The 23,942-nt window shown below is 37.6% G+C and overlaps 1 protein-coding gene across 3 annotated transcripts in view; it reads left to right on the plus strand.

Moving 5' to 3' along the window:
* LARGE1 (LARGE xylosyl- and glucuronyltransferase 1) overlaps positions 1–23,942 on the plus strand; it is a 278,578-nt gene that overhangs the window by 69,350 nt on the left and 185,286 nt on the right. For all 3 annotated transcript variants that reach the window (XM_069002929.1, XM_069002931.1, XM_069002930.1), the window contains one exon: positions 10,955–11,141. In XM_069002929.1, coding sequence (XP_068859030.1) covers positions 11,036–11,141 — 106 coding nt within the window. In that variant the 5' untranslated portion in view covers positions 10,955–11,035. The remainder of the gene's footprint in view (positions 1–10,954; positions 11,142–23,942) is intronic.

Here is a 23,942-nt window from a genome sequence, read left to right on the forward strand (position 1 = left end):
GCAATACATATTGAGGTATATCTCATCTTGCTGGTGAAGCATTGGCCTTGGGGTCAGTCTCATGATCCCAGTCTCTGTACAGTTATAACTGAATTGACCTAGTTTAGTTTATGATCATTTTATCTGGTGTTTAATCTGCAGTTTACATGGCCCATAGATTGAAAATATTGTGGCCCTGTGTCCCGTAGGGTTATGATAAAAGGTAATGGACCATCTGTAGGTAACAAAGCAGCCATTATAACCATGACAGTAATACTGCCAGAGGCATCGCCTCCAGAGAACCTGTCCTGATCTGCAGGCCAAGAGGTGGGAAGGGTTTGGCTCCTGTGGAACAGACTGGCTGCACCCATGTTGCTTAACATTCTCTGCTTGGATCCCAAGAGATTGCTATTTTTCTTTCTTTGTATGATTCACAAAATCAGCCACAGTTCACCCAGGTGGTATCATGATGCAGAGGGGTACACATTGCATTTCCTGAGGAATCGCATGATGGCAGTGCCTGAAGGCAGCAAAGCTGCTGAGGCAGTACTGGGGGGGGAGTGTTACAGTGCACAGAGAGCAATCTCATCCATGCTGTCTGTAGGGAAGAGCCCCTGTAGGAAATCTTGTTCAAAAATTCCCCTGATTCTGTGTCAGAAAAACCCACCTGTCTCACCCTGAAAGGGAGCCCGGGAGCTAGGAACTATGTGCAGAACCTTAGCAAATCATGGATCTGGAACATGTGGGGAGCAAAGTTACTAAATATTGGTACACATGGGGTTATTTTAACTGCAGCTCCATTGCTTAGACTTACTTTTAAAAAATGTATTTTAAATCTTTTGTTTTGGTTTTGGTATCAGTTGAAGTTATATGTGTGTATTTGTAAGTTTTTTGTATAAAGACATATTGAAGGATTTACTGGTTTTAAACTATAAAGATCTAATATGCAGAATGTTCCAGAAATCAAACTTCAGTATAGAAAGCTCAAGTGTCTTTCAGAATTTCCTTTGCAGGTGTGAATATTCATAATAAAACTTACAGTCATTCCTGCTTGATTGTTTCACTTGGGTGAAATACTTTCATCCCATCAACAACCATCTCGGATTTGAAATTAAGGATCTCTTTCAGCTAAATTCTTCTCTGAGACTCTTAGCCAGTCTTTGTCCTGCTGTCATGAGACTCACTGTTGAACTATTAGAGGGTAGCTTGACTTCTGCTCTTATTAATGATTGCCAGACAAAGAAAGAGTCAAATTGTCTTAAAAGATACTAGAATATAGAAGCAGTTAGGAGAGAGAATAAGAGGTGTTCATCCTCTCTCTTTCTCTCCCTTCATCTCCACCAGCCACTGAAAAGCATGCTTTTATTTTATATAACATGGCTGTGACTGTGTGTTCCTCTACATCCTTTCGTGATCCTCAGCATCATCATTATCCTCTTTTCCTTTTGATAGAAAAGGTCTGGCAACCTCCCCTTTGCCCTGAAAATTATGAATTATAATAAAATTTAAAGTGGAATTGTTAAATATGTGCATTTGAATAAGGTAATTCTTTCCAGTGTATTAATTTTCTTTGTAAGAGATTTACTAAATATTTTATATTTATTATTTTTGCACCTTCATCTAATTGCAGAATTACAGGAATTTCCGAAAACAATGGTGATGATAATGAGATCAGTAGAAATTACAAACACTGAGGTTTTCATGCAGTGATACAATGAAATGTTTAGTGAAAATCATTGAAATGTGAGGAAATTGAGAGGACATAGGAACACAGAGCCCACTGCCCTTTTTCTCCAGGCAAACCACCCTTCCTCAGACAGTAGTTTTTAAATGAAGAGTGAAGAGCTATCCAAATGATACGTTGGTTTGAAAGAGCATTATTCAACCTGCTTTGTGCAGAGGATTGGACTCGATGACCTCTAGAGGTCCCTTCCAACCTGAACTATTCTATGATTCTATTGAAATGCTAACTTCATACGTGGAAAATATGGATTCTTTAGTTTGCCAGCATCTCCTCTTGAGGCTGGTTTCTACAGCTTTGTTTAGCTTTGATAACACTTTTCATAGTCCTTTTGTAATTAAAACTTGTGTGCCATTCTTGTCTAATACCCACATTAATCTGTGTAGTACTAAATAAGAAGCCATGAGAAACCTGTGTTTATAAATTCCAGTTCATCAAGCTCTCTTCCAGTGTTCCAGTGTTCAAGAACGTGTCCTATGTGAAATAATCTAAATCCACAGCTGCCTTTCCTACTTAAAAAAGTGTCTGACACCAAATTACTCTGCAGGAGCTTTGCTTCTCTGTCAGGTAAAATGGAGTGTGGGGTGTAAGCACCTTTCCCATTAATTTGTAGAGAACGCACTCAGCCTTCAGAAAGCCTACAGAAAAGGATAGTCCTTATAGCCCACTTGAATGGTACAATATTTAAGAAGTAGTAGATACCGGACCTTGAAATGCAGGGATTTCAGCAGGAAACTTACAAAAAAAAAGGGTTGCTCACAGTTCTTGGTGCTGTTTGATGTTCTGTAGTAGCATCAAAGAACCATTGAGAATGTATTGTGTGCAATGTATTGGTAAAGTATAGGTAAAGTAGCACTGTGATCGTAGCGAAGGATTTGTCTTCTGCTTTTGATTATGGTCACATATTTATAAACACTACCCTTTTTTTCCTATTTGCTGATTCTTGATTATTCAAATAGGAAATTACCAGCAATTCTTGGAATTTTCATTTCAACATTTGTTTTATTTTTATATAAATCTGATAAAAATATTTGTGGGTGTGGTAGTATTTAGGCAATATATTGTATTGAGGTCAGAATTTTGGTGCTTATATAAAAAATGCAACTTTTCATCAAGTTTGAGAGACTTAGTCCATATTTTTTCTGAATTGATGCAGGTTGAATTGATCTTACTGAAGCTATATTGATTCATGCTAGCTAAAAGTTTAACCTGGGATTCTCTGTGTTTCAGTATAATTGTTTATGTGCACGTTCATTCATGCGTAGCAGAATAGCTGTTAGTTGGAATTTTGAGGATTTACAATAAATGGGCATTATTTGTTTTATGACTGGGTACAACACTGTAGAATCATGGAGTTGCATTTGGAAGGCAGCTCTGGAGATTGCCTAGTTCAACACCTTGCTCAAAGCAAGGTCAACTGAAGGAGGTTGCTGGAGGCCAGTTGGGTTTTGAATGTCCGCAGGGATGGAAGCTCTGCAGCCTCCCTGGCCGTGTCACTGGAGAGCACAGACGCAGCATTCCAGGTGTTCCTCACCACTGCTGAGGAGAGGGGAGTGACCCCAATGTGAGCTTCATGTATTTCTGCTGTTCTTGCATACAGAGCAATTCCTCCTCCTGGTTTTCTTGTCTAGTCCTTCCTAAAAATCCTGTATCCATCTATTACCTGATTGCTGCAGCCAGGTGTCTCCTGTGACCAGCTGCACGGCTGAATTTTGAACCATGTGATCTCTGCACTCCTCATCTCCTTCCTTCTTACTGTCAGAATTGAGGAGAGAGCCACCTGGGCCCATTTATCTCTTTATTTTTGAAATTTTTTTGCTTAATTTAATACAAATATTTACTAAAGATCAATTTGTAAGTACCATGCCAGCTTTTATTTCCATATGACAAGTAAGTAGCTGCTGTAAACATGTTATAGACAGGTAAACATGTTATAAATCCCCATGTAAAACTAACTTGAGATCTATGCAGTAAAATAAAAGTTGGGAGGGTTTTGTTGTGCTTTTTTTTTTACTTTTTATAATAGGACTTTGTTTCATTGAGAGATGTGGATTTTTTTGTCAAGGAGGAACATTTCAAGAAGTAATTGTTTTCTCCTGAGCAAAGCTTTTTAATGAATCTTTAATCAATTTCCTTGTTAGAGCAGGCTTTGTATGTAGTAGATTCTAATGAAGGTAAACACTGCTTTTGAACAAGCATCCAAGAATGTCAGCTGAGAAGCAAAGTATTAGCATAAAACTTATGGAAAAGGGTTATGTATGATGTACATAGTGCCCTACTCCTGTTTTAAAGACCATTTTCTTTCCTATGTGGTTGCATGCACACAAGGGAATTGGTAAATGGACAAACCCATGGTCTGTATTTGATTATGAAGTAAAAAGATGCTGTGGTGTAGAGGTAGGGAGAGCAGTAATGCACCAACAAACTGATGTTTTTTCTTCGAGGTTAGAACAGATAGCATGTTACTTTTTTTTTTTTCTTTTGCCTTCTGCCACTACTTTAGAGTGGAGATGCTTGGATTTGGAAAGGTGTGGAGGTTTGTCCCTTCTATAGGTCTGAAATTCATATATGTCATAATGCTGTGGCCTGACCGTAGACTGTGATTTGGAAGGAGAGCTGCTTTTCTGTTGAAAGGGTCTGTATCACAGGTATGTGATCCTGGTGGCTGGTCGTGGTCTCCAGTATGTTCATAATTCAATGACACTGGGATCTCAAATTCTAAGGTACTCTTAGTATGTATACCTAGTGTCTTGTTAGAATTCTGCCGTACACAAGCCAAGCCAGGCTCTGTTTCCCTTCCTTTGAATTGTGCTGAGTCCTTAGATAGGCTGGGGAGTCAGGAAGTACTGATGCTGTATGCCCAAACAGCTGAGAAAGTAGAGTAAAAAATAGGGTTTGGATAACTCCCTAAGCAAACAGGTCAGTAGCTGCTTTGAAAGAAAGTATAATTTTTTGGTTGCAAATGAAATGTTACAGGCAAGATTGATCTTTCTGTCATGATTGTGTTTTGTTGCTTCTCTCTTTTCTCAACTGATAGCATTTTTTCCCCTCTCATATAAAGAGTGACATTTACTGGAGGCTTAGGAAGTTTCTTGTCCCGTTGGTCTTAGATTGTCTTATTCCTTAATAATAATTTTTCAAGTTGCAGGCTTTCATTTTTTCAAATGAAAGTCTAGGCTTGAAAGGGAAAAAAAATGCCATTAGCAGTGTATATATAAATATATATGTATGTACATACATGAAGGAGTACATGGAAACAAAAAAGGAAAAATGTGAAAACGTATTATTTATTTGCTTCTTTCCATCTGTGAGTACTGTCAGGAGAGAGTCCGTTCCTATGGTGGTGTTGCCTACAGCTGGAACCTTCTAGAAAACTTTGATTAACAGGGCACTAATAGAATTTTCCTTAAGCCACAGCACGTACTGAGTGAAGATACAAAAGATGTCAATCCTGTGTGCCCTTGGAGCAGTTAGCACAGTTCCAAGGCAGAACTCATTTGTGCTGTCAGCTTACTGGCTATTTTCTCTCTTATAGACAGGACTGCTTTCTTGTAACTAGTTGAGAAAGAGTACATTTGGTAGCATTTGGAAACTCTGCTGCAATCTTTTACTTTAAAGTGGCTTCACAGAACTTCTGACGTGGGTGCTGAGATTGAGTGTATTCCTAATCCTCCTTTAAAGTCATGATACTGTAGGATTAGAAGTCTCATTTTGGGGTGAGGTTCTCCAATGCCAAGGAAATTCAGAGTGTGGCAACAAAAGGAGCCTTAGATTCGTTTCTGTAGTATGTTCTGGGTGGAAGAAGAGGTTGATGAGAGATGGCATTTTTCTTCAAAATGCTGTTTCTGTTCTAAAAACTTGAGAAGTCGAATATATCAACTATTCTGGTTTTGACTGAGATGGAGTTAATTTTCTTCTTAGTAGCTGGAACAGTGCTGTGTTTTGGATTTAGCATGAGAATAAAGTTGATAACACACTGATATTTTTGTTATTGCTAAGTCATGTTTACTCAAATAGAAGGATTTTTCAGTTTCCCATGCTCTGCCAGTGAGGAGCTGCACAAGAAGCCAGGAGGGTACATGGCCAGGACAGCTGACCCAAAGGCCAGATATTCCATACCGTATGACAACATGCCCAGTATGTAAACTGGGAGAGTTACCTGGAAGGGGCTGACTGCTGCTCAGGAATGGGCTGGGCATTGGTCAGCAGGTAGAGAGCAACTGTGTTGTGCATCACCTGCTTTTTCTTGGGTTTTATTCCTCTCTCTGTCTCCTTTTCATTGCAATTACTGTTGTTGTTGTAATAACAATGGTGATTATAATAATATTTTACCTCGTTTGAATTATTAAGCTGTTTTTATCTCAACCCATGAGTTTTCCCCTTTTCTGATTCTCGTCCCCATCCCACAGGAAGGATGTGGGGTTAGCGAGTGGCTGTGTTGTACTTAGTTGCTATCTAGGTTTAAACCGTGAAAATGAACAGAGAAATATTTATATTTCAATAAAGATTTACTATTTAATTCTTTCATATTGTGTTTCCTAATCTTGGTTTTACTCTACACCCTGCCTTTATAGCACCAAACTTTTCTTTAATATTACAATGTCTCATGGCAACCAGCTTCCATAATGGGAAGGCTGCAAAGCTGCAAGATAAAATCTCACTGTCAAGGAGTAAACTCGTTATAAACCCTCAATAGCAACATTTAAAGAAAACAAACAAACAAACAAACAAACCGAAACAAACAAGAAAACCAAACCAAACCAAACCAAACAAAAAAACCAAACCAAACCAAAAAACCTCCAAACCGGAAAAATACTGCATAAGATACTGCTTTTTTACTTTGTTATATATATTTCGAGTCTGGCAAAAATCTGTAAAATCTCTCGTAAGGGACGAATGCTACATTGACACAGAGCCAAGGGAAAAGCTTTACAGTAGAAATTGTTCATTGACTCTGTGACTGCAAGTGTGGAAGAGCAGAAAGAATTAGATAACATTGATTTAAGAAACACAACAAAGCCAAGGCACAGGATTGCTGTATAAACAGCTTTAACTGTATATATTTATTTCCAGTGGCTCTGAGAACAAATGGAAGATTACTGGGAAAAGATTAACTGTAACAAATGCTAGGAAATGTTTGAAGCAGTTAGAAAAGCTTTTTATGTTAGAGCAGTTAAATCTAGTTAATTGTGTTTGATTTTTGTTTTCATAATTACTTCCATTGTTTTACTGAACTTCTGCTGAATGTCTGACATAGTCAAGTTCTTGTGTCATAATTAAAAAATATATACATATATAGAAACTGAATACAAATGTGATTAGTGTTGTGTTACATACTTTAATATATGTGCTGCTCATGCAGGTTGAGAGCTGCTTCATGCTTAGCTGAGGAGATAATCCACAATTTAAAACTAAGAAAGTACTCTGGTAAGTTAAGTGTAGCTAGTGGAAGTATCTGACTATATGTGAAGGTAAGAAAGGTCATTCTGGTCAGGTAAGAAGGTCGTGAGTAAGTCTTTGTAATGAGAAACCCAAATTGTTTTAATTCCTGCTGTGACCCTGCACACTGGCATTGTCTAAGCTGGTAGCCTTTTGGAGCACTGTTAGCAGCAGTCAGGGGTGAGCTGCCTGAGGTCGCAGCACAGTCTGTGGAGCTGTTCCTGTGCAGCAGGTTTTATAAATCCTGAACTGGTGTGTTGTAGATGTGTAGAGCATCTGACATACTTAGAGCAGAACATCACATGCATGATATACATACAACTAGCTTTTGTGGGTATTACTTACTGAATCAGATCTCTAAAATACAATTATATGATGCTTTTAGAGCTCAGTTGAAGAGCACGGTAGAATAATATCCTGCAATGCATGCACTCTTCCGTATCTGTGGCACAGGCAGAATATCTGATTGTGTCTGGAGGGCTGAAGCTGAGACCATGTTTGAAACTGTAAACACAAATGTTCCCTTTCACTCTGGGTCTAACCTTGGTCTCCCTTGCTTTGAGGTAAACCCAGTAAAGATGGATAAAGTTGCAGGTGCTTTTTGTGGCTCAGTTATATGTATCTGAAAATACTAACATTGGACAACAGGTAAGGAGGAACCACTGGCTATTTTTTGATTGGAGTATCACACCTGGATGCTGTGGTTAAAATGGCCGGTTACTCTTTCATCCTTTGTTTTGTTTCCGATATATTTCATGCTGTGTATTTCTGAGTACAGGTGTTTAGTTTTCAGTCTCAACAGCCGTGCTAACTGTCAGGAGGAGCACTGCATGGCTTTGTGGAAATGAAGTAAACCATTTTACTGAAGAGATAAATGTACCTAGCAGTGTCACATCTGAAGTAGCTTCACTTCTAGCTAGTACCATGAAACGGAACGGTGGGAGAATTCTGAAAGGCGATTGCAAGCTCATACGGCAGAAACGTGCTGCTGTGATTTGTGCTCAGTCCTTGGTCCAGCCAGTGTTGTCAATCACTTCCCTTCATGGTGGATGTCACTCTGGCACCTGTTGAAAGGAAAACCGAGTCAAAAGAACTACAATGTCTTCTTTCAATTTATTTGACAGTGGTATATTAGGTAACATTGTTTCTGAGTAAAGCCAATAGTGAATACATGATTGAGTCCAAAGCTCTTCCTGTAAGCCAAGGATCTTCATTACCATTCATGGACATTTTATATAATTGCTTGTGTAAGGGTTGCACATGATGCATCGTCTACTTTGGATAAAAGTACTCAGCAGGTGCTGTGATTTTATGCACTAAAAATGAATATTTAAGACCCAAGGGAAGCTATTCACAACTTTGGGGGAGGTGGAGAGATAGTAGAAGCATAATTTAAAGTAGTTTATGGTTCTTTTAAAGCACTATTAAAAGAAATACCTCAACATTTCCTAGGGTGATTCATTGCAAGCTGACTTGTCTGTTTAGGATTTTCCCAAATGTTTTTCTAGTTAGATAAAGGATATACATGAATGCACAAAATGATTTGGCTGTTTTGTCTGAATGATGACAATCTTTAGAAAACTGAATTTGCCACATTCCTATCTTTCCTTCACAGCTGAACTGGGAGTTCAGTGTTGTTCCTTTTACCTTTTTGATTTGTTAGAGTACTTTACATTCGTAGGGCAGAAAAGCTGGATTCCATCCTCCATATCAGCTTGTTCAGAAACTTAACTTGCATGGATATTTAACAGAATATATACGAAAAATCAAATTATTTCTTAAATATGCCACCCCGGGATGAATTAGTCCACCACCAGCACTTTAACTCTGGGCTTCAGAGTGTGTATGTCATTGCCCTGGAAATTTGTAACAACATGATTTCAGAAACATGGTGTTAAATCTTACTTAGTTACCTGTAATTTTTACAGGTGTCATTGACAGGAGCAGTTTCCAGGCACTGCATGTTGCAGTGCAAGATGTGGCTGCCAGTGACTGTGCTTGGGAGTTGGTATTTTCAGAGGTTTATTTTTCTGTGCACAGACTGATGTCAGTGGTGCATGGCTGTACATTTCAGGAAAAAAAAGAATTCCTACTTAAAATAAGTGTTTCTGTGCACTTTATAATATGCATGCTTATAAACACAGAAGCCAGGGAAATTATCAGTGTTTTTCAAGTAGGCACGTAAAGGACTCTCTTCAGAGAAGTTGTACAAGCTATGTGCTATAAGGAAAAGAAATGAAATGTAATCATTATCCAAATACAGTGAATAAAGATAAGAGTTCTCCACAATTTATCTACCAAATGTGTGTCTCTGTCTAACACAGAGTGACTCTAATACCACAGTTGATAATATTAAGTCTGCCCACATATTTTGTGCAAAATCTCTGTGGTGAGGCATTCATTGCCTTGAAAAGCTGACACAATGGAATGCTTTTTGTGCTGGCTCTGGACAAATTATAGTCCATTTTATCAGTTCCAAGGTCACAGTACTATCATGGCTCTTAAACTGTAGTGTAGTAAAGTGGGCTCTATTGAATGTTCAGGGAACAGCTGTAAGTTTGCCTGATTACTGAAGCCAGGTACCTCTAGCACCAGAGATTTTTGTCTGAACCTATTTCTCTTGTCTACATTCTCATTTTTCCTGTAATTTAATTTCAGAATTGATTTTTACTGCAATATATGTGGAGTTGTAGAGCTAAAACACTTTCAGGACACACAGCAGCCATTGTTAACATGTCACTGTAGAAATGCTTTCATTGCTTATCTCAGCTCTAGTGCTAGTTTAAGCATAAGTCAAAGGGCACTGTTATTAAACACCTTGTACTGCTAGAGTCTGTGTTTTTTTCCCTATCATTCTTGTAGACTACTTCTATTCTTAGAATTGAAAAACTTAAGCCTTTTCACACAAAACCTGAACTAGATTTGCATGGACTTAATACTTCTCTTTCCTTTTTGAACTTGTCTACTACTAGCCTTTCCTTCCCTTTCAAAAAAACCTGCTACCAATATGAAACATTATTTTTATGCCCTGTATGCCTGCACTGGTGTGGGGAATAAAAATCCTCATGTATTTTTTTCTCAGCCCCTCTGAAATGCAGAACAATTATTTCAAATTAAGATCAGAATTATTTTTTTCCTAATAGAAACTGTTATTCAGCAGAATCCACTTCTCTCACGGCATACAACCTAAAGCTCCTGATAGCCCCTGTGTGAATAAGGATGTTTCCTTGCCCATTTTGCACTTTCTCTTCTCCCCTTTTACATAGCAGTTTATCAGCATTGCTTTTTTGCTGTGCAAAGTGGGTAATTTCAGTGACATCCCTCTACACCCAAACTTTACCTTTCCTTTTTTGGTTCACTCTTTTGAGTTCATGACAGATCACTGGTTTAATGGTGTGACTTCTGCTCTTTGGGAGCAGGTGAAGGAATGTGGGTGGCTTTCTCTTATCTGCCATGGGACCCCAGCACACATGGGCATCAAAGATCTCCGAGTTCTTGTAGAGTAAAATGAGGTCAAAACCACAAATAAAGCTGACATCTCTTGGTGAGATGGAGCTTAGTGTGTATTTAGGTGATATGATGTGGTTTATTGACTTACTGTCTTAACCTGACTTCTAAAACTTGTTTTATTATTAAGTGGTCGTGGATAATTTTGAAATAGGTACCGCCTTGAAATTGCAGGAGCCTTTTTTTTCGCCCTGGTCTTTTAACTCTTTAGGAACACTGGCATAGTGTATATGTATAACTTGCTGTAGAGAGATAAGCTGCTGAAATATTTTTTCCTTTCCTTTTCAGGGAGTAATATGTGGGAGGCTGTGGACTATTTGCTTCCGACATAGGAACAACATTGGGTTGGGAATCTGCACTCCTGAGAGAATGCTGGGAATCTGCAGAGGGCGACGGAAATTCCTGGCTGCCTCTCTGACCGTCCTCTTTGTCCCAGCCATTACGTGGATTTATCTGTTTGCTGGGAGTTTTGAAGGTAGGAGAGGAATGATGGCTGAGGGGGGTAGTGGGGTGTTGAATGAATTGCAGCTGGGCAGACAAACGCAGATCAGCCATCATTGATTTTATTTGAATAAATCTCGTTTGGCTTGCATATGAAATAGTTCCCAAGGTGCAGATTTCAACAAAGGGCCTTCCTTGCCCTGTTCTCACTGCTGAGGATGCTGAGTTAATTACTGGCCACAGTTACTTGGTTTTCCACTAATCTTTGAACTTTGAAAAAGTGCAACAACTCCCTGCCTGCCCAGTTCACTAATTTCTTCTCTGTATTTTCTAATTTTTAAAAGTTGATCTATCCTATGCACGGTAAGGTTTTTAACATCTCATTTAAGATATGCTGAACACAGAAAAACAATAAATTTAAAGTTTCTTTGCATAAAACTAGTTTGTATCCACATCCATCTGACTGTCAGTGAATTCTTTTAGTTGGAATATCTTTCTGTCTCCTTCTTTCTTTAGGTGGAAATCCTCCAGTTTATAGGTACATTGACTTGCAGCTATGTAATGAGTACTTTTTATAACAAGACATGGAATAATCACTACCTTGTCTTTTAAATTGCTTCTCTGATGAAGTTTTTTTTCTGGCCTTACAGAAGTTCAGCAGTAATGCTTCAGTTAGGGGAGGTTCACAGATTCTGGCTCTCCTGTTTTTTGCTACTCCGTAGCTTTTTTTTGTTCCTTTGTTTTGTTTATTGTGGAGGTGAAGCATTTTTTGTTGGCCAATAGGTGTTATTTTGGCAAGAGTAAAAAAAAGCTATTCAGCCTTTGTAATTTCCTTAGCATGAGGAAAGGTGTTCCAGCCTTGTATAAACTGTTCAGTCACTAGTTTACAGTCTGATAATTTTAAAAAGGCATTGTTGAAAATGTCAAGCTTCTTTCATGTATCTTTGGCTGACAGATCTGTGCTTTGTTTCAAAACAAAATGGGTTTCCACGTTAAATTAGAAATAAGAACATGTAAAGATTTTCAGTATGTGTTACATACAATTCTGAATTACTTATATGCCATGTACAAATATTTGTTTATGTAAATTTATTTGAGTACTTAAAATTCTGCGTTAATGTGCAGTAACTCCATGAGCTCATTCTAGAACGAAACACTTGCAGGATTCATGTTAAATTGAAAATATGAGGAGTGCTAGCTGCATACTTAAAAATAATGATCTGGCAGGCAGAACAGTACTGATTTTGTTTGATTTTTAAAAGCTGTGCAAATGCAGGCCTCACCTTTTTGCTTCTAGAAGAATATTATGCCGCTTTGTTGTAATGACTATTTTAATTGTGTCCACAATTGATAATGCCATGGTGTTTTAAATTCCTCTGTGGATAGAATCCTTTGTTTTTACAGAGAACTCAATACAAATCTTGAAATTTGCTGCTACGTGGTATTTGAAGTGACTTAAAGCTCTCAGTGTGAATTAATCTTAAATGCAAACCAGGAAACAAAGCCCATTGCCTATTACAAAGCCTGGCACTGGAAAAGGACTGGAAATTCTATAAAGTTAGTAATTCTTTCAGTTATTTTTCTATATCCATTTTCCTTTTTTCTTAATTTTGGGTGGGGCATTATTTAATCTTTGTTGGTTAAAAACTAAGGTCAGTTAGATATTTATTTAACTGAATAATAGCTAGCATTTTCCTTAACTTGTAGATATTACGGGCAAAAAGCTAATGCCATTTTGTTATTTTATATGACTTCTTGGTTTTTTCTCCACAATGGTTCCCAAAATTTACTCATGTTTGAGCTCACTGTGGAGGTTGTAGTGAGGAAGAGGTGGCTTTCTTCTTCCAAGTAACAAGCAATAGAAAAAGAGGAAATGGCCTCAAGTTGCAGCACAGGAAATTTAGATTGGATATTAGGAAAAATTTCTTCATGGAAAGGGTTGACAAGCGTTGGAGCAGGCTGCCTAGGAAAGTGGTTGGATCACCATCCCTGGAGATGTTTAAAAGAGGTGAAGGTGTGGCACTCAGGGACGTGGTTTAGTGGTGGATGTGGCAGTGCTGGGCAAATGGATGGACTCAATGATCTTTAAAGGCCTTTTCCAACGTAAACCATTGTATCATCCTATGATTCTATAATTGAGTAAAAATTGCCTCACAATGGCATTGCGCCTTGATTTGAAACCATCAGCAATGTAGAGTCCTCTCTGCCTTCCGGCATTAGTTTCTTTCGTTAATCACAGGGCTAGAAATTTTCTTTTCAGTACATCTGGTTTTAGATTTGAGTAAATGGTTCTTTTTAGACTTTTCTCCACCAAATTCAAGAAACCATCGATACCTGGTATCTTCATAGACTCAATTATTCAGTGTGGAAGGGAGCTCAGGAGTTCTCTCATTAAACTCCTGCTCAAATCAGTGTGGGTTTTGGAATCAGGCAAGATTTCTTAGGCATTTATTCAACAGCGTCTTGAAAACCTCCAAGGATAGAGAAAACATGGACTTTCAGACACACCATGAATGAGTAAACATCACCTTTTGAGCCCAACAATCTGGAGAGTTTTTCAGCTATCTACTAGCCCACCCATATATACTGTAAAATCCCAGCTTGGATACAGGGACACAGTGCTTCAGTGCAAGGGAGATCACATCAACTGGTCATGTATTCATAGTCATTTCATCACAGAAAGCAGTCAGGCTGGTCAAGCATGATTTACCTTTGGTGAATCCATGATAATTATTGCCTGGCCAGGCTTGGGAATGTTTCTGTTTGAAGATACCTACATACAGTAGTAACATCACCTTGGTCTTTTATTCACTTAGTTAAAAGGTTGACCCAGCTGACTTGTCATAGCAAAAAATTTTGTAAGGATTTCTTTATTCTTTTGCAGGCTTTTTGTTTGTATGTTTCAGAGTTCTAAACTCAAATGTTCTAAACTCTGGTATGACATCTGCAGTGCAGTGTCTGCCTTATATATTCTTGATGTAATCAGGAATTACATTATTACATTACTCATCCATGTGTTTATATCTAAGCACTTAAGTTACTCATTTCGCCTAGCAGGGGAGTGGGATCACATTAGAATACCTTTAAAAGCTTTGTTAGTGAATCCGTAATATAAAATATGCCTTACTGCAGTATGTTCCCATGTTCTACTTTTTAAATAGTTTCAAGTTCCTTAAGACAGAATTTTGTTTTATTTTGGATTTTGTTCTCTTGTCAGAAAGTACACGGCAGCCTGCTGCTTCACGGTTGTCACTCAGACACTTCCAGTAAGACCCTTCCCTTAGAATATTCATTGGAGGTGGTGTGACCCAAGCTATGACAGCAATAGCTACTAAAAGCCTCATTAATCATGTATAAATGTCTATTAAGGTTATGAAGCAGAATATTAAAGATGATATTGAACATTGTATAGGCTTTGAACATACCTGGTTACTGTTGTTTTTAATAATGGACAAGGACAGCATAATTTCAGTTATCAGTGACTTTGAATGAAGGAGCTAATTGTTCCAACATTCTTAGACTATATTCAAAAGACAAAGTAATGGAGTAGGAAAGGTGGAGTGCATTTAAAACAGGGAAGAGGAAATAATCAAATAGTACATGATAAATTTTCATTAGAAAAAAATTAGCAATTTGACTAACTAGCGGTAGCTCCATAAATAGCTTAATTTTCCAAGCTATATGCAGCAGTTTTCTATCCCCCTTACCATGAAGGTCATGTAAAATGGAGATTTGGAACTGTAATTTGACCATGCTTTCTAGATTACTGATTCCTCAAAAAAAAAAAAAAAAAAAAAAAAAAAAAAAAAAGAAAGAAAGAAAAAGTGTGTGTCCTCAGAAGATTTACGGTCACCTCTCTTTTGACAGGATGAAAATACACTTGAGTTACCAGTCCCTGTCTGGTGGATCCACTTGAGGTTGAAAGCCTAAAGTACGTGTGTAGGGCTCCCGTGTAGAACATATTTCCCAGGAAAAAAAGAGTCAATAATGTAACCTTAAGATGAAAAATTGAAAAGGTCTGTGAGATCGTGTAGGGAGTCTGTGAGAGAGCAGTTGACTCTGGTTTCTTTTAACTGCTTGGGTAGCATTTTAAAAAACAGAGTCTGCCTTCTTTCTTGGGACTTGCTTTCCTTGATTGTCCTCTTTTCACTCCATTGTTGGGCAACTATCATTCCCTGACAATTCATTTCAGTCAAAGTCATCTGTAGAGACATGATTGAAGCCAGAGTTGGGCAAACACCTCATAAAATACAATAAAATAAATTGAAGGAAGGCTGCAAATATTCATCTTAGTATTTAAATGGATTCACTTTGATGCTGTTCACACTCTTTTTGTGTATGTTTCCATAAATATTCTAGTGAATATGTTAATTGGGAAGACTGTCTATGGAAACAATGAATATCCAGTTTTAATATTCATGGGAAGTAGATTCTGAAATCATATTTGTGAATACTTGAATCAAAAAACTGATTCTGGGGTTTCTTGGTCTTAAGTGCCAAAAGTTTATCACATGATCTATGTGCTTGATGAAAACTGCCTGAATTTTTAATGCTTGCAGTAAGTTGCACATAGGAAGAGGCAAACAAATAATTAATTACTAAAATGTCTATCAGACACTTGCAACTGATGAACAAACATCAGAAAATAATTCCTTCACAGACAATGTAATCAAAAAGACACAAAAACTAGAATTGCTTTTTAAAATTCATTTCCTTCAGTTGGCCTGAATTTTCTCTCGTATGTGTCTCAGCAGGATTAAAGAAGGAAACTTAATCCAGTGTCCATTTAAAATACAAGTTTCAACCTTTGTATTGATCCTGTCTTTTTAATAAAGTTCTGAGAAGTCCTTAAAGGGTGCCTCTGCATATAGTGAGGGTGCTACTGTGATGGGTGCCTGAACAGGTTTATAGGAGGTGTGTTTAGTGGATATTAGCTATCTTTAGTTAAAATGCCACCCCTTCATTTCCATTCTGGAGTAAATGATGGTGGCTTACTCCTCTCATTACATTTATTTCAGGTGATGAGCATTGTCGCTTAAGCACCTCTCTCTGCTTCAATCACTATACCTTCTTAAATATGTTTGGGAGTAAAATGAATTATGATACCAAAGACCTTAGGCTTATGTGAAGTTTTGTTGCATTATCCTGGAAAACTTGTCCTTCTGTGAAACCCTGGTGATTTGGTAATACAGAACACCGATAAAGGACCAGAAGTTCCATGCTGTGAAAGCTGAATCTCATTCTCTGCTCATCATCTTTAGCTTAGAAGCCAGTGATGCCATGTTTCTTTTGTTTTACAGACTTGAGAAGTCTTATATATCCATCATCTATGAAAATAAAATTAATAGGTGAATATGGAAAAGTAAAGAGTTTTGTTCCCCATTTTATAAATAGTCTGCTTGTGAGCAGTGACAGGAAATTTGAAGTAGTTTCTGTACCAAAACAAGAATGGCCTTATGCCAAGAGTGTCAGCCAAAATCCACCCATGGTTGTGAGAAGCTTTTGGAGGTCAAATTGTGGAGTTGGGGTGGCATGGATCTTTTTTATTCTCAATGACTTTTTCAATTAAACTTAAAATTATGGAATACAATTTTGTGCTTAGCTAGTAAGATCCACTCCAGCTCAGCCCCTAAATGCTGAAGTCAGTGCTGTTTTTTCTTTAGCTTGCCAGGAGTTCACACCCTTAAACCAATACCCTGTTATCTCAGAAGAAGCCATGAATCTTGCAGTGGCCACTTCTTTTGTCGGTGTGCTGTGCCAAATGAAAGCAAGTCTGCATTGCTATTTGGAATTCCAGTACAGAAGGCACATGTTTGCTTTTGATGCTCATATTTTTAAGTACAAGGTTTCAGAAAAGTAAAGTAAGCTGTAGGCTTACCTTCTTTCTTCTCTGTACAACCTCTTGATTGGACGGAATAGTTCTTCACTTCTAAACACCAGTTTTCTCTTGGCTTTCTTTTTCTAGACAGCTCTTAATTTGTCATTTCTGGCAGAAACAGAAAGGTCAGAATGAAAAGGAATTCTTTGATGGGAGTGAGGGGCCAGCTTCTTTGGAACAGCAGCTAACTGAATATAATCAGTGGGATTTCTCAAGGGTTGTGTTTCATCTTTGTCTTCCTCCTTCTTTGAACAAACTAGTTGCATTACACAAAAGTGAGCAAATTTCTCCCAAGAAGGGATATCTGGGTGCCCAAATTCTGTTAGGGCTGCATGGGAGACTTAACACTAGGACCGTTATTTCCTGGTTATTCCTCCTCTGTTTCAGAGATAGGTACTTACTAACTTCATAGTCAAAGCATGTTTTTTAATAGAAGAACGGAAAAACAAGGTGAGCTTAAATGTTTTGTTAAAAAAAACCTGAATAAACAAACCCCAAGAAGTAGTGCTTGGCTTTCTGAAACAAAATGTGCAGTTATAAGTACACCAGAACTCCTTTGTGTGCTGGAACTAATGTAGCCTGACCTGCTCTGATTGATGTCATGCAGGTGATTGATGTTGAAGTTGCTTTTCCTACAATCAGGGCATTTATAAAATCTAGCTCCCATATGGATCTCCTGGTATCTAAATAAATCTTGAGATCATGCTGCAGTGTATTTCTCAGTGGTGGAGTGTTTGGCATCTCTCATCTCTCTCTGTAGAGAGATGTAATAGTAGAAGCTTCATTACCTCTGACTTCTTTCCCTCTAACAAAGTAATTTGAAATTAATCAATGAGCTTTGGGGGCAAAGAGGCAAGCAGGTCAACACATGTGTATGCATAAGATGAAGAAGTATCTGAAATAGAGATGCTTTAAAAGATTGAAATAAAAAATTTAGTTTTTAATTCTCAGAACAATTTGGGCTGTTCGATTTTTGTGAAGTTTTTCTATTTAAGATTTGTGGGATGTTTTTCAGATCAGGAAAAAGTTTGAAATCAAAATCTGTCTGGTTAGACAGCAAATTGCATCTTTAGTACCTTCCAGTACTTTTGAAACTTATATTTTGAGTATTTATTTAAATGTGTAGAATACTAGAAGGAGGAGGAGTCAAGCTGAAAATAAAAAAAATTCAAATAATTATTTCACACATCATGTATGGTCATTCTTATGTTCTGCTGATTATGCTCTGGAATGGTTTAGGAAAAGCAACTGAGTGGGAAGCTGTTATTGGGTGGATGTGTTTTAGGTATGCTTAGCTTAACCATACCAGTATCTTCAACACATCTCTTTTATTCCCTCCATACCATTTTCAAACATTTTTCAAACTTGACAGCCATTGAATTGTTCCACTGAGTAATTATTTCCTTCCCTTGAAGTTTTACCACTCTTGTGTTGCTTTGCAATTCTTGTTTCTAGACTTGAAAGAGATTTTTTTTTTAATGTATCTAGATATCCTTGGACTATTGAGTGAAATGCACAACTAACTTCAAAAACATAGTCTGACAGCAGTCATCCTGGTTCACTCAGCTTTGTAGATACCAACAAAAAGAGGGAAAGCTGATGACCTGGAGACTGATGTGTTTTTAGCCTGAGATTCTCTTCCATTTTAACCCTGTTCCAGCTATTTGAGCTATCCTGCAACATTAATTTTTTCTAACCTGTGGTATGACTACCCTTCTCTATAATGCTACAAAATGGTCAAAGTCCAGGATGTAAACATCAAGGTTTTAAACCTCTTTTTTCTTTTTTTTTAATTTTTTAACTCTGTTTACCTTTGAAATTGCTAAATGTCAGAGTTTGCAGAGATGAGGAATTAGGGGGGGAGAGCTCAAAGTAGTGAAGTTAAAATTACCGAAAAAATCATAAAGTTGTCACATTTCCCTAAATTAAATTCACAATCCAAAGGAGACTGTGCTTCTGTTTGGTATATTTACTTTAAAAAAATAATTATAGGCCTACTTAAAATATTTTACTGTATAAATAAAGTGTTTCACAATGAGATAATCTTCCCAGTGAACTTGTAATAATGTCTATACCTATTCTAAAGAAGAGGTGTGTGGTGTGCTCTCTGCATACTGCTTCCTGAACTTTTGTAAACACCCAGTGAAGTCACCATCATGAATGTAAGCTATTAGAGACCTGGAGTAGCTTACAAGCTTGGAGTTAGTAACACACTAAGGTCCTGAATTAAAAACCAAAGAATGTGTCTCCACAAATTAAGCTGAAAATGTGACTGTAGCACAGTCAGCCCTGCTTGTGTTGGCTGTTGTTGAGCAAGCACAGGTACTGTCAGGGGTAGGGATGCACCGAAGCAGAGGAAGCCTGGGCAGCTTGTGCACCCTTTTACAGTCACTGAAGCCTGGGCCCCTACATCTTCAAAGCGATTATTGTTCTTCCTAAGCAGATTAAACCCAGTGCAGTTATGGCTGTTGGTGCTACAATAGGATCTTAATTTGGCTCTCTAGACACAGGATTGGGGTTGTCATGGTGTAGTATAAAATCAAAGAATGTTGCATACCATTTGTGTAATATATAGAGGATTATTTCTGGAGCTGAAATAAAGCCATAGCTAATAAGATAGAATTATATGCTGGAAAGCACTTGAAGAAATTGCTGGAATAAAAACTGCGAAAGCTATCAGTTTCTTATGTGATTAAGTAGAGTGAAAAAACAATACCCCAAAGTAGTTGTGTTTCTCCCAACATCTTCTTCCTTTACAATTTTTCCTATTTTATCATTCAGCTTTCCTTCTTTACATGCCACTACATCTCTCCTAGAGTTGTTGCAGCAGTCTTTGTTTAATATGTGTTTCAAAATGGACCTGGCAGACAAATTTGTAGATTCTTCTCAAAAGTGCACAGAACAGTTACTGATGTTTTGTGGGCTTGTGAAGATTTGTAGGCTTTTACCATCATAGTGACTGCTAATAATCAATGCCTCTTACATTTTGCATAGCACAGGCTGTATTACATGGTAGAGGTGAGAGAATAATGCTGGCTGGTAATTCCTGCATCTGACCCATGCATTCTAGATACACCAAAGCTGTTCTAGCCAGATTTCTGAACTTGATTTTAAAGCTGGTAGAGGACTCTAGCACATCTCTGAATAAATTATTCCACCTTGATAAAAAATGCATGCTTTAATCTCTGTCCAAATAATTCTGGTTTCAAGGTAAGAAGTGAAAGACAAGAAGCAGACGATGGAAAAAGAAAAACTAAAAAGGATCATTTTAACAGTTTCAGTTTCATGTAAAATAGGCAATCGTGATTATGAGATATTGCTGTGTATAAAGTGTACTGCAAGGAACATCACCTCGAGAACTGTAGATGAGAGTGCTACAGTGCTACAGCTATCACAACTTATAGCTGTTTAAAAAAAGAGGTAAATTTGTAGGATAATCGCTAATCTTCCCATAGCTAGTAGAAGCTGGTTATCAGGATGATCGGTTGCCATCCCAGTCCAGAAAAACTATTTTCCCTAGCCAAATATTTGTTTTGGGCTCCAGGTTACTGTAACTTTTCACTTGTGAAAAATAACCCTTCAGAAGAGATTAAAAACCAGTTTCAATTGCAGGTTAAGAACAGTTATTAAATTTAAGAAAAAAATATGTATTTGAGTACTAATTTGGCAACCAATTATTCATGGGATCAAGGCTTATAAACTTAAAATTTATCAGTATGGTATTCTCAGTTCTCCAAATAAAACATAAAATCACTGTACAGTGTCTACGAGTTACCTTTAGAACATTAAACCATGGAAGATTTCTGATCCATTTCTTTCCCAAGAAGGCATTCAGCATTCCAGAATCGTATTGCAGTCGTAGCACCACTTTAATATTTCACAATCAGTGTATTTTCTACCTGTCATTGAATTTAATTTAACCTAACTCCCTGATTTTGCTTGTTAACTTTAGCAGGAATAATGTTTTCGGATGAATAAATGCTGTAAAATCTGCTTTTCATTCTCTACTAATCAAACTGTTATAATGGGTGTCTCAAGGGATCTACACTGACTTTAACTAAGTGTTCTTTTGGTCTGAAATGTAATACACACAGAATGTTTTCTAGCAGTGTTAATTGTAATGGATTTAGCTATTTCACCTCTTGCTTCAGTGCATTACAAACCCAAGGGTTTAAGGTAAAAATCTCAACAGAGAGGTTACATTTTATAGAATATTCTTATAGGAACCAAGTTTAAAAATGCATCTGCACAGCGACACATAATTACTGGTTTCCAAGGAACTCCAGCTAACTTTCTTCAAAGCTTTGCCAATATACACAGAGGTAAGTAAGTCTGAAAATAACAATTATCTAACTTATTTGAGTTGGGTGAAGGTATTAGTTGCTTGTTCATGTACACTTGAATGGAGATGTGATGAATTAAGTGGTCTTTCCTGTAGAATGCAAATGCAGTCGTTTAACCAAACGATTGAAACCTACTATTTATCTCCTTTAAATTGCATGACTTTGTTTGCCCACGAGCCTCCTCATAGTAACCTGACTTCAGAGTTGCTGATGGTGACTCTCAGCTTCATACTGAGTTTCTTGCTTTTAAGAGACTTAAGAGCAAAATGTACCTCTGTTGTTGTTTGTGTCCTTTTATTCCTCTCCCCAATTTTAAATATTCACATATGCCCCCTTTCTCTTCAGCTGCCAAACTTGTACCTCAGTGATGTGATATTAATAGCAAAGATTAAGCAGTTTCAGCTCATCAGAGAAGAGATATTAATCATCATTAGGCCCAGTGAGAAGTTTAATTTTCCGCTTCTCTTTTTTCACTGAGCTCTGGTGGCTGTCACTTGCACCGATGTCTGCGGGACATTTAATAATCTGCTTCTGAAGATGCATTTCAGTGGTTATTTTCCTTTTATTTCCTCTGTCAGTCTCAATGAATTTCATCATTTTAGGCTTTAATTGAAGACCACTGTGAGGAGATGGAGGGAAGAAGGTTATTTCTTGAACAAAGCTATTCAGGGACTCATGGTTTTTATTGTATTCAGAAGGAAGATAGGTTAAATCAAGATACTGAAAACTATGGGAATTGTTGTTTTGGTATGTGACTCACTACCTGTTCCCCTTGAAAAATTCCATATCCTCCCTGTCCTCAGCTCCTGTTTACACACATTTATTTATTTGTGCCTCAGAAGTGTGGTTAGATTTGCAGTGCAATATGGGTGATGTGGAGCACATTGAATCAGGGGATGACAAGAAAGAAGCCACATTGAAAACTTCATAAAACAGCTTCCAAAATGACATCTGTTCTAATAAAAGCACTCCTGTGGGATATTAGACTAGTTGACATAGCAGTAACTGCTCAAAATGGCATGTCTCTTAGACTGGCACAAACTTAACTTACAGAGAAGCGCTAAACGTAATAAAATTCTTCTCTGAGATTATGCTACTACTGTCACCTGTTAACTACAGTCAGACAGTGAAGTACTGATAGGTGTTAATGTGCAATCTACATATCCCCCTGTTTCAGGGGTTTTATCAGCCTCTAAGTGGTTTTAAAAGCAGAAGGTCTCCATCAGGAGCAGCTGGAGGTTACAGTTTTCTAAGTCAGAGGACAGATCAGACTAAGACAAAGCAACACACAGAGGTCAAAAGAATACTGGTTAGTCTTCTGTATGTGTCAGATAAACCTCATGTATTAGTGGATTTGATGGTTGAACAGTGAGGTTGTTGATTAATTTGAACAGCACATGATGTGAAAGCACTCATGTAACATTTTAAGTAGTTCATAATTGTCGATGCTGCCATTCTTTGCATTGCTGGCTCCGGGTGCCTGGTTTTGAGTCAGTGTTCCTCCTGTTGGAAAAACAGGCCCCTTCAAACTTAAAGAGGCTTAGGTTGAGCACCTGAGAACTTTAATCCTGAATCTCTCATTACCTTTTAAAATCTCTTAGAAAATGTGGTTCCCCAGCCTGGTACTTCTCTGTACTGGGGGGATTGATTTATTCTATCTTGCTGGGAAGACTCTTGTATAACTGCATTATTTTAAGCTTCCTAAAAGGCCTCTATCTACATTGCTTACTTGGGATGAACTTTGGAACTTCAGCAGGCCTCTTAAGTTTTCAAGTCACAGAAACATCCTGAGCTGTATTAGAAATGGTCTTTTAAAAATAAGTATTTTTGCTTTTAATAGCCACTTTTTCACCTTGGGGGCTAAAGCCACAATAGGCCAGTAAATCTAGATATTAGCTTAGAAAAAAATAGTATTACACATTGCAATTACTACTGCTAAAGAAAGGACAGAACCCTTTCCACCAACAGATCTACAACAAATAGTATTATTAGCATATAATCTGAGCCATTTCTGAAGAGGGGATGTTTTTCTGCTAATTCCTGTTTGATTGCGCAAAAGTAAGATACTTGATATGGGAGCTGTGGTGAAATAGACTCTGGTTAGAGGCAGACAAATAATAGAAGACTTCTACTGGTGGAAAGATCATCTGTGGTAATTTTATGTAGTGCTTGTTGGAAGAATCAGATTTTCAGCGAGAGTAAGAATCACAAACAGAATTGTTGAGAGCTGGAACCTGTTTTTAGTTGATCTCACAGAAAAGGTGTTCTAATGGTGTGGTGAAAACTGAGAACCTGAGAGTTTAATTAGGAATGGAGGAGCTAATGAATGAGAGTGAGGAAAGAACAGTGCTCAGATGTTACTGTCACTTGTCATAAACAATTTCTTGGTAGAAAGCTGAATGGAGTACTTGCAAGCTGGCTTTTTTATAATAATCCAGGCAGGAAGAGAAGACAAAGGAGAAGATACGCATGCATTGCAAGTAGTGGGATGTAGTAAAAAAGTGGATTCATATGGAAAAGAGAAGGTATTACCCTGAGGAGTCAGGAAGACACTGAGTTCTGTTATGAAAGCACCATTTGCAGTATCACTAAAAGCAGCCTTGCTGTGCTGCAC

The sequence above is a fragment of the Aphelocoma coerulescens genome, chromosome 1A, assembly GCF_041296385.1.
Source record: "Aphelocoma coerulescens isolate FSJ_1873_10779 chromosome 1A, UR_Acoe_1.0, whole genome shotgun sequence".
Taxonomy (NCBI): domain Eukaryota; kingdom Metazoa; phylum Chordata; class Aves; order Passeriformes; family Corvidae; genus Aphelocoma; species Aphelocoma coerulescens.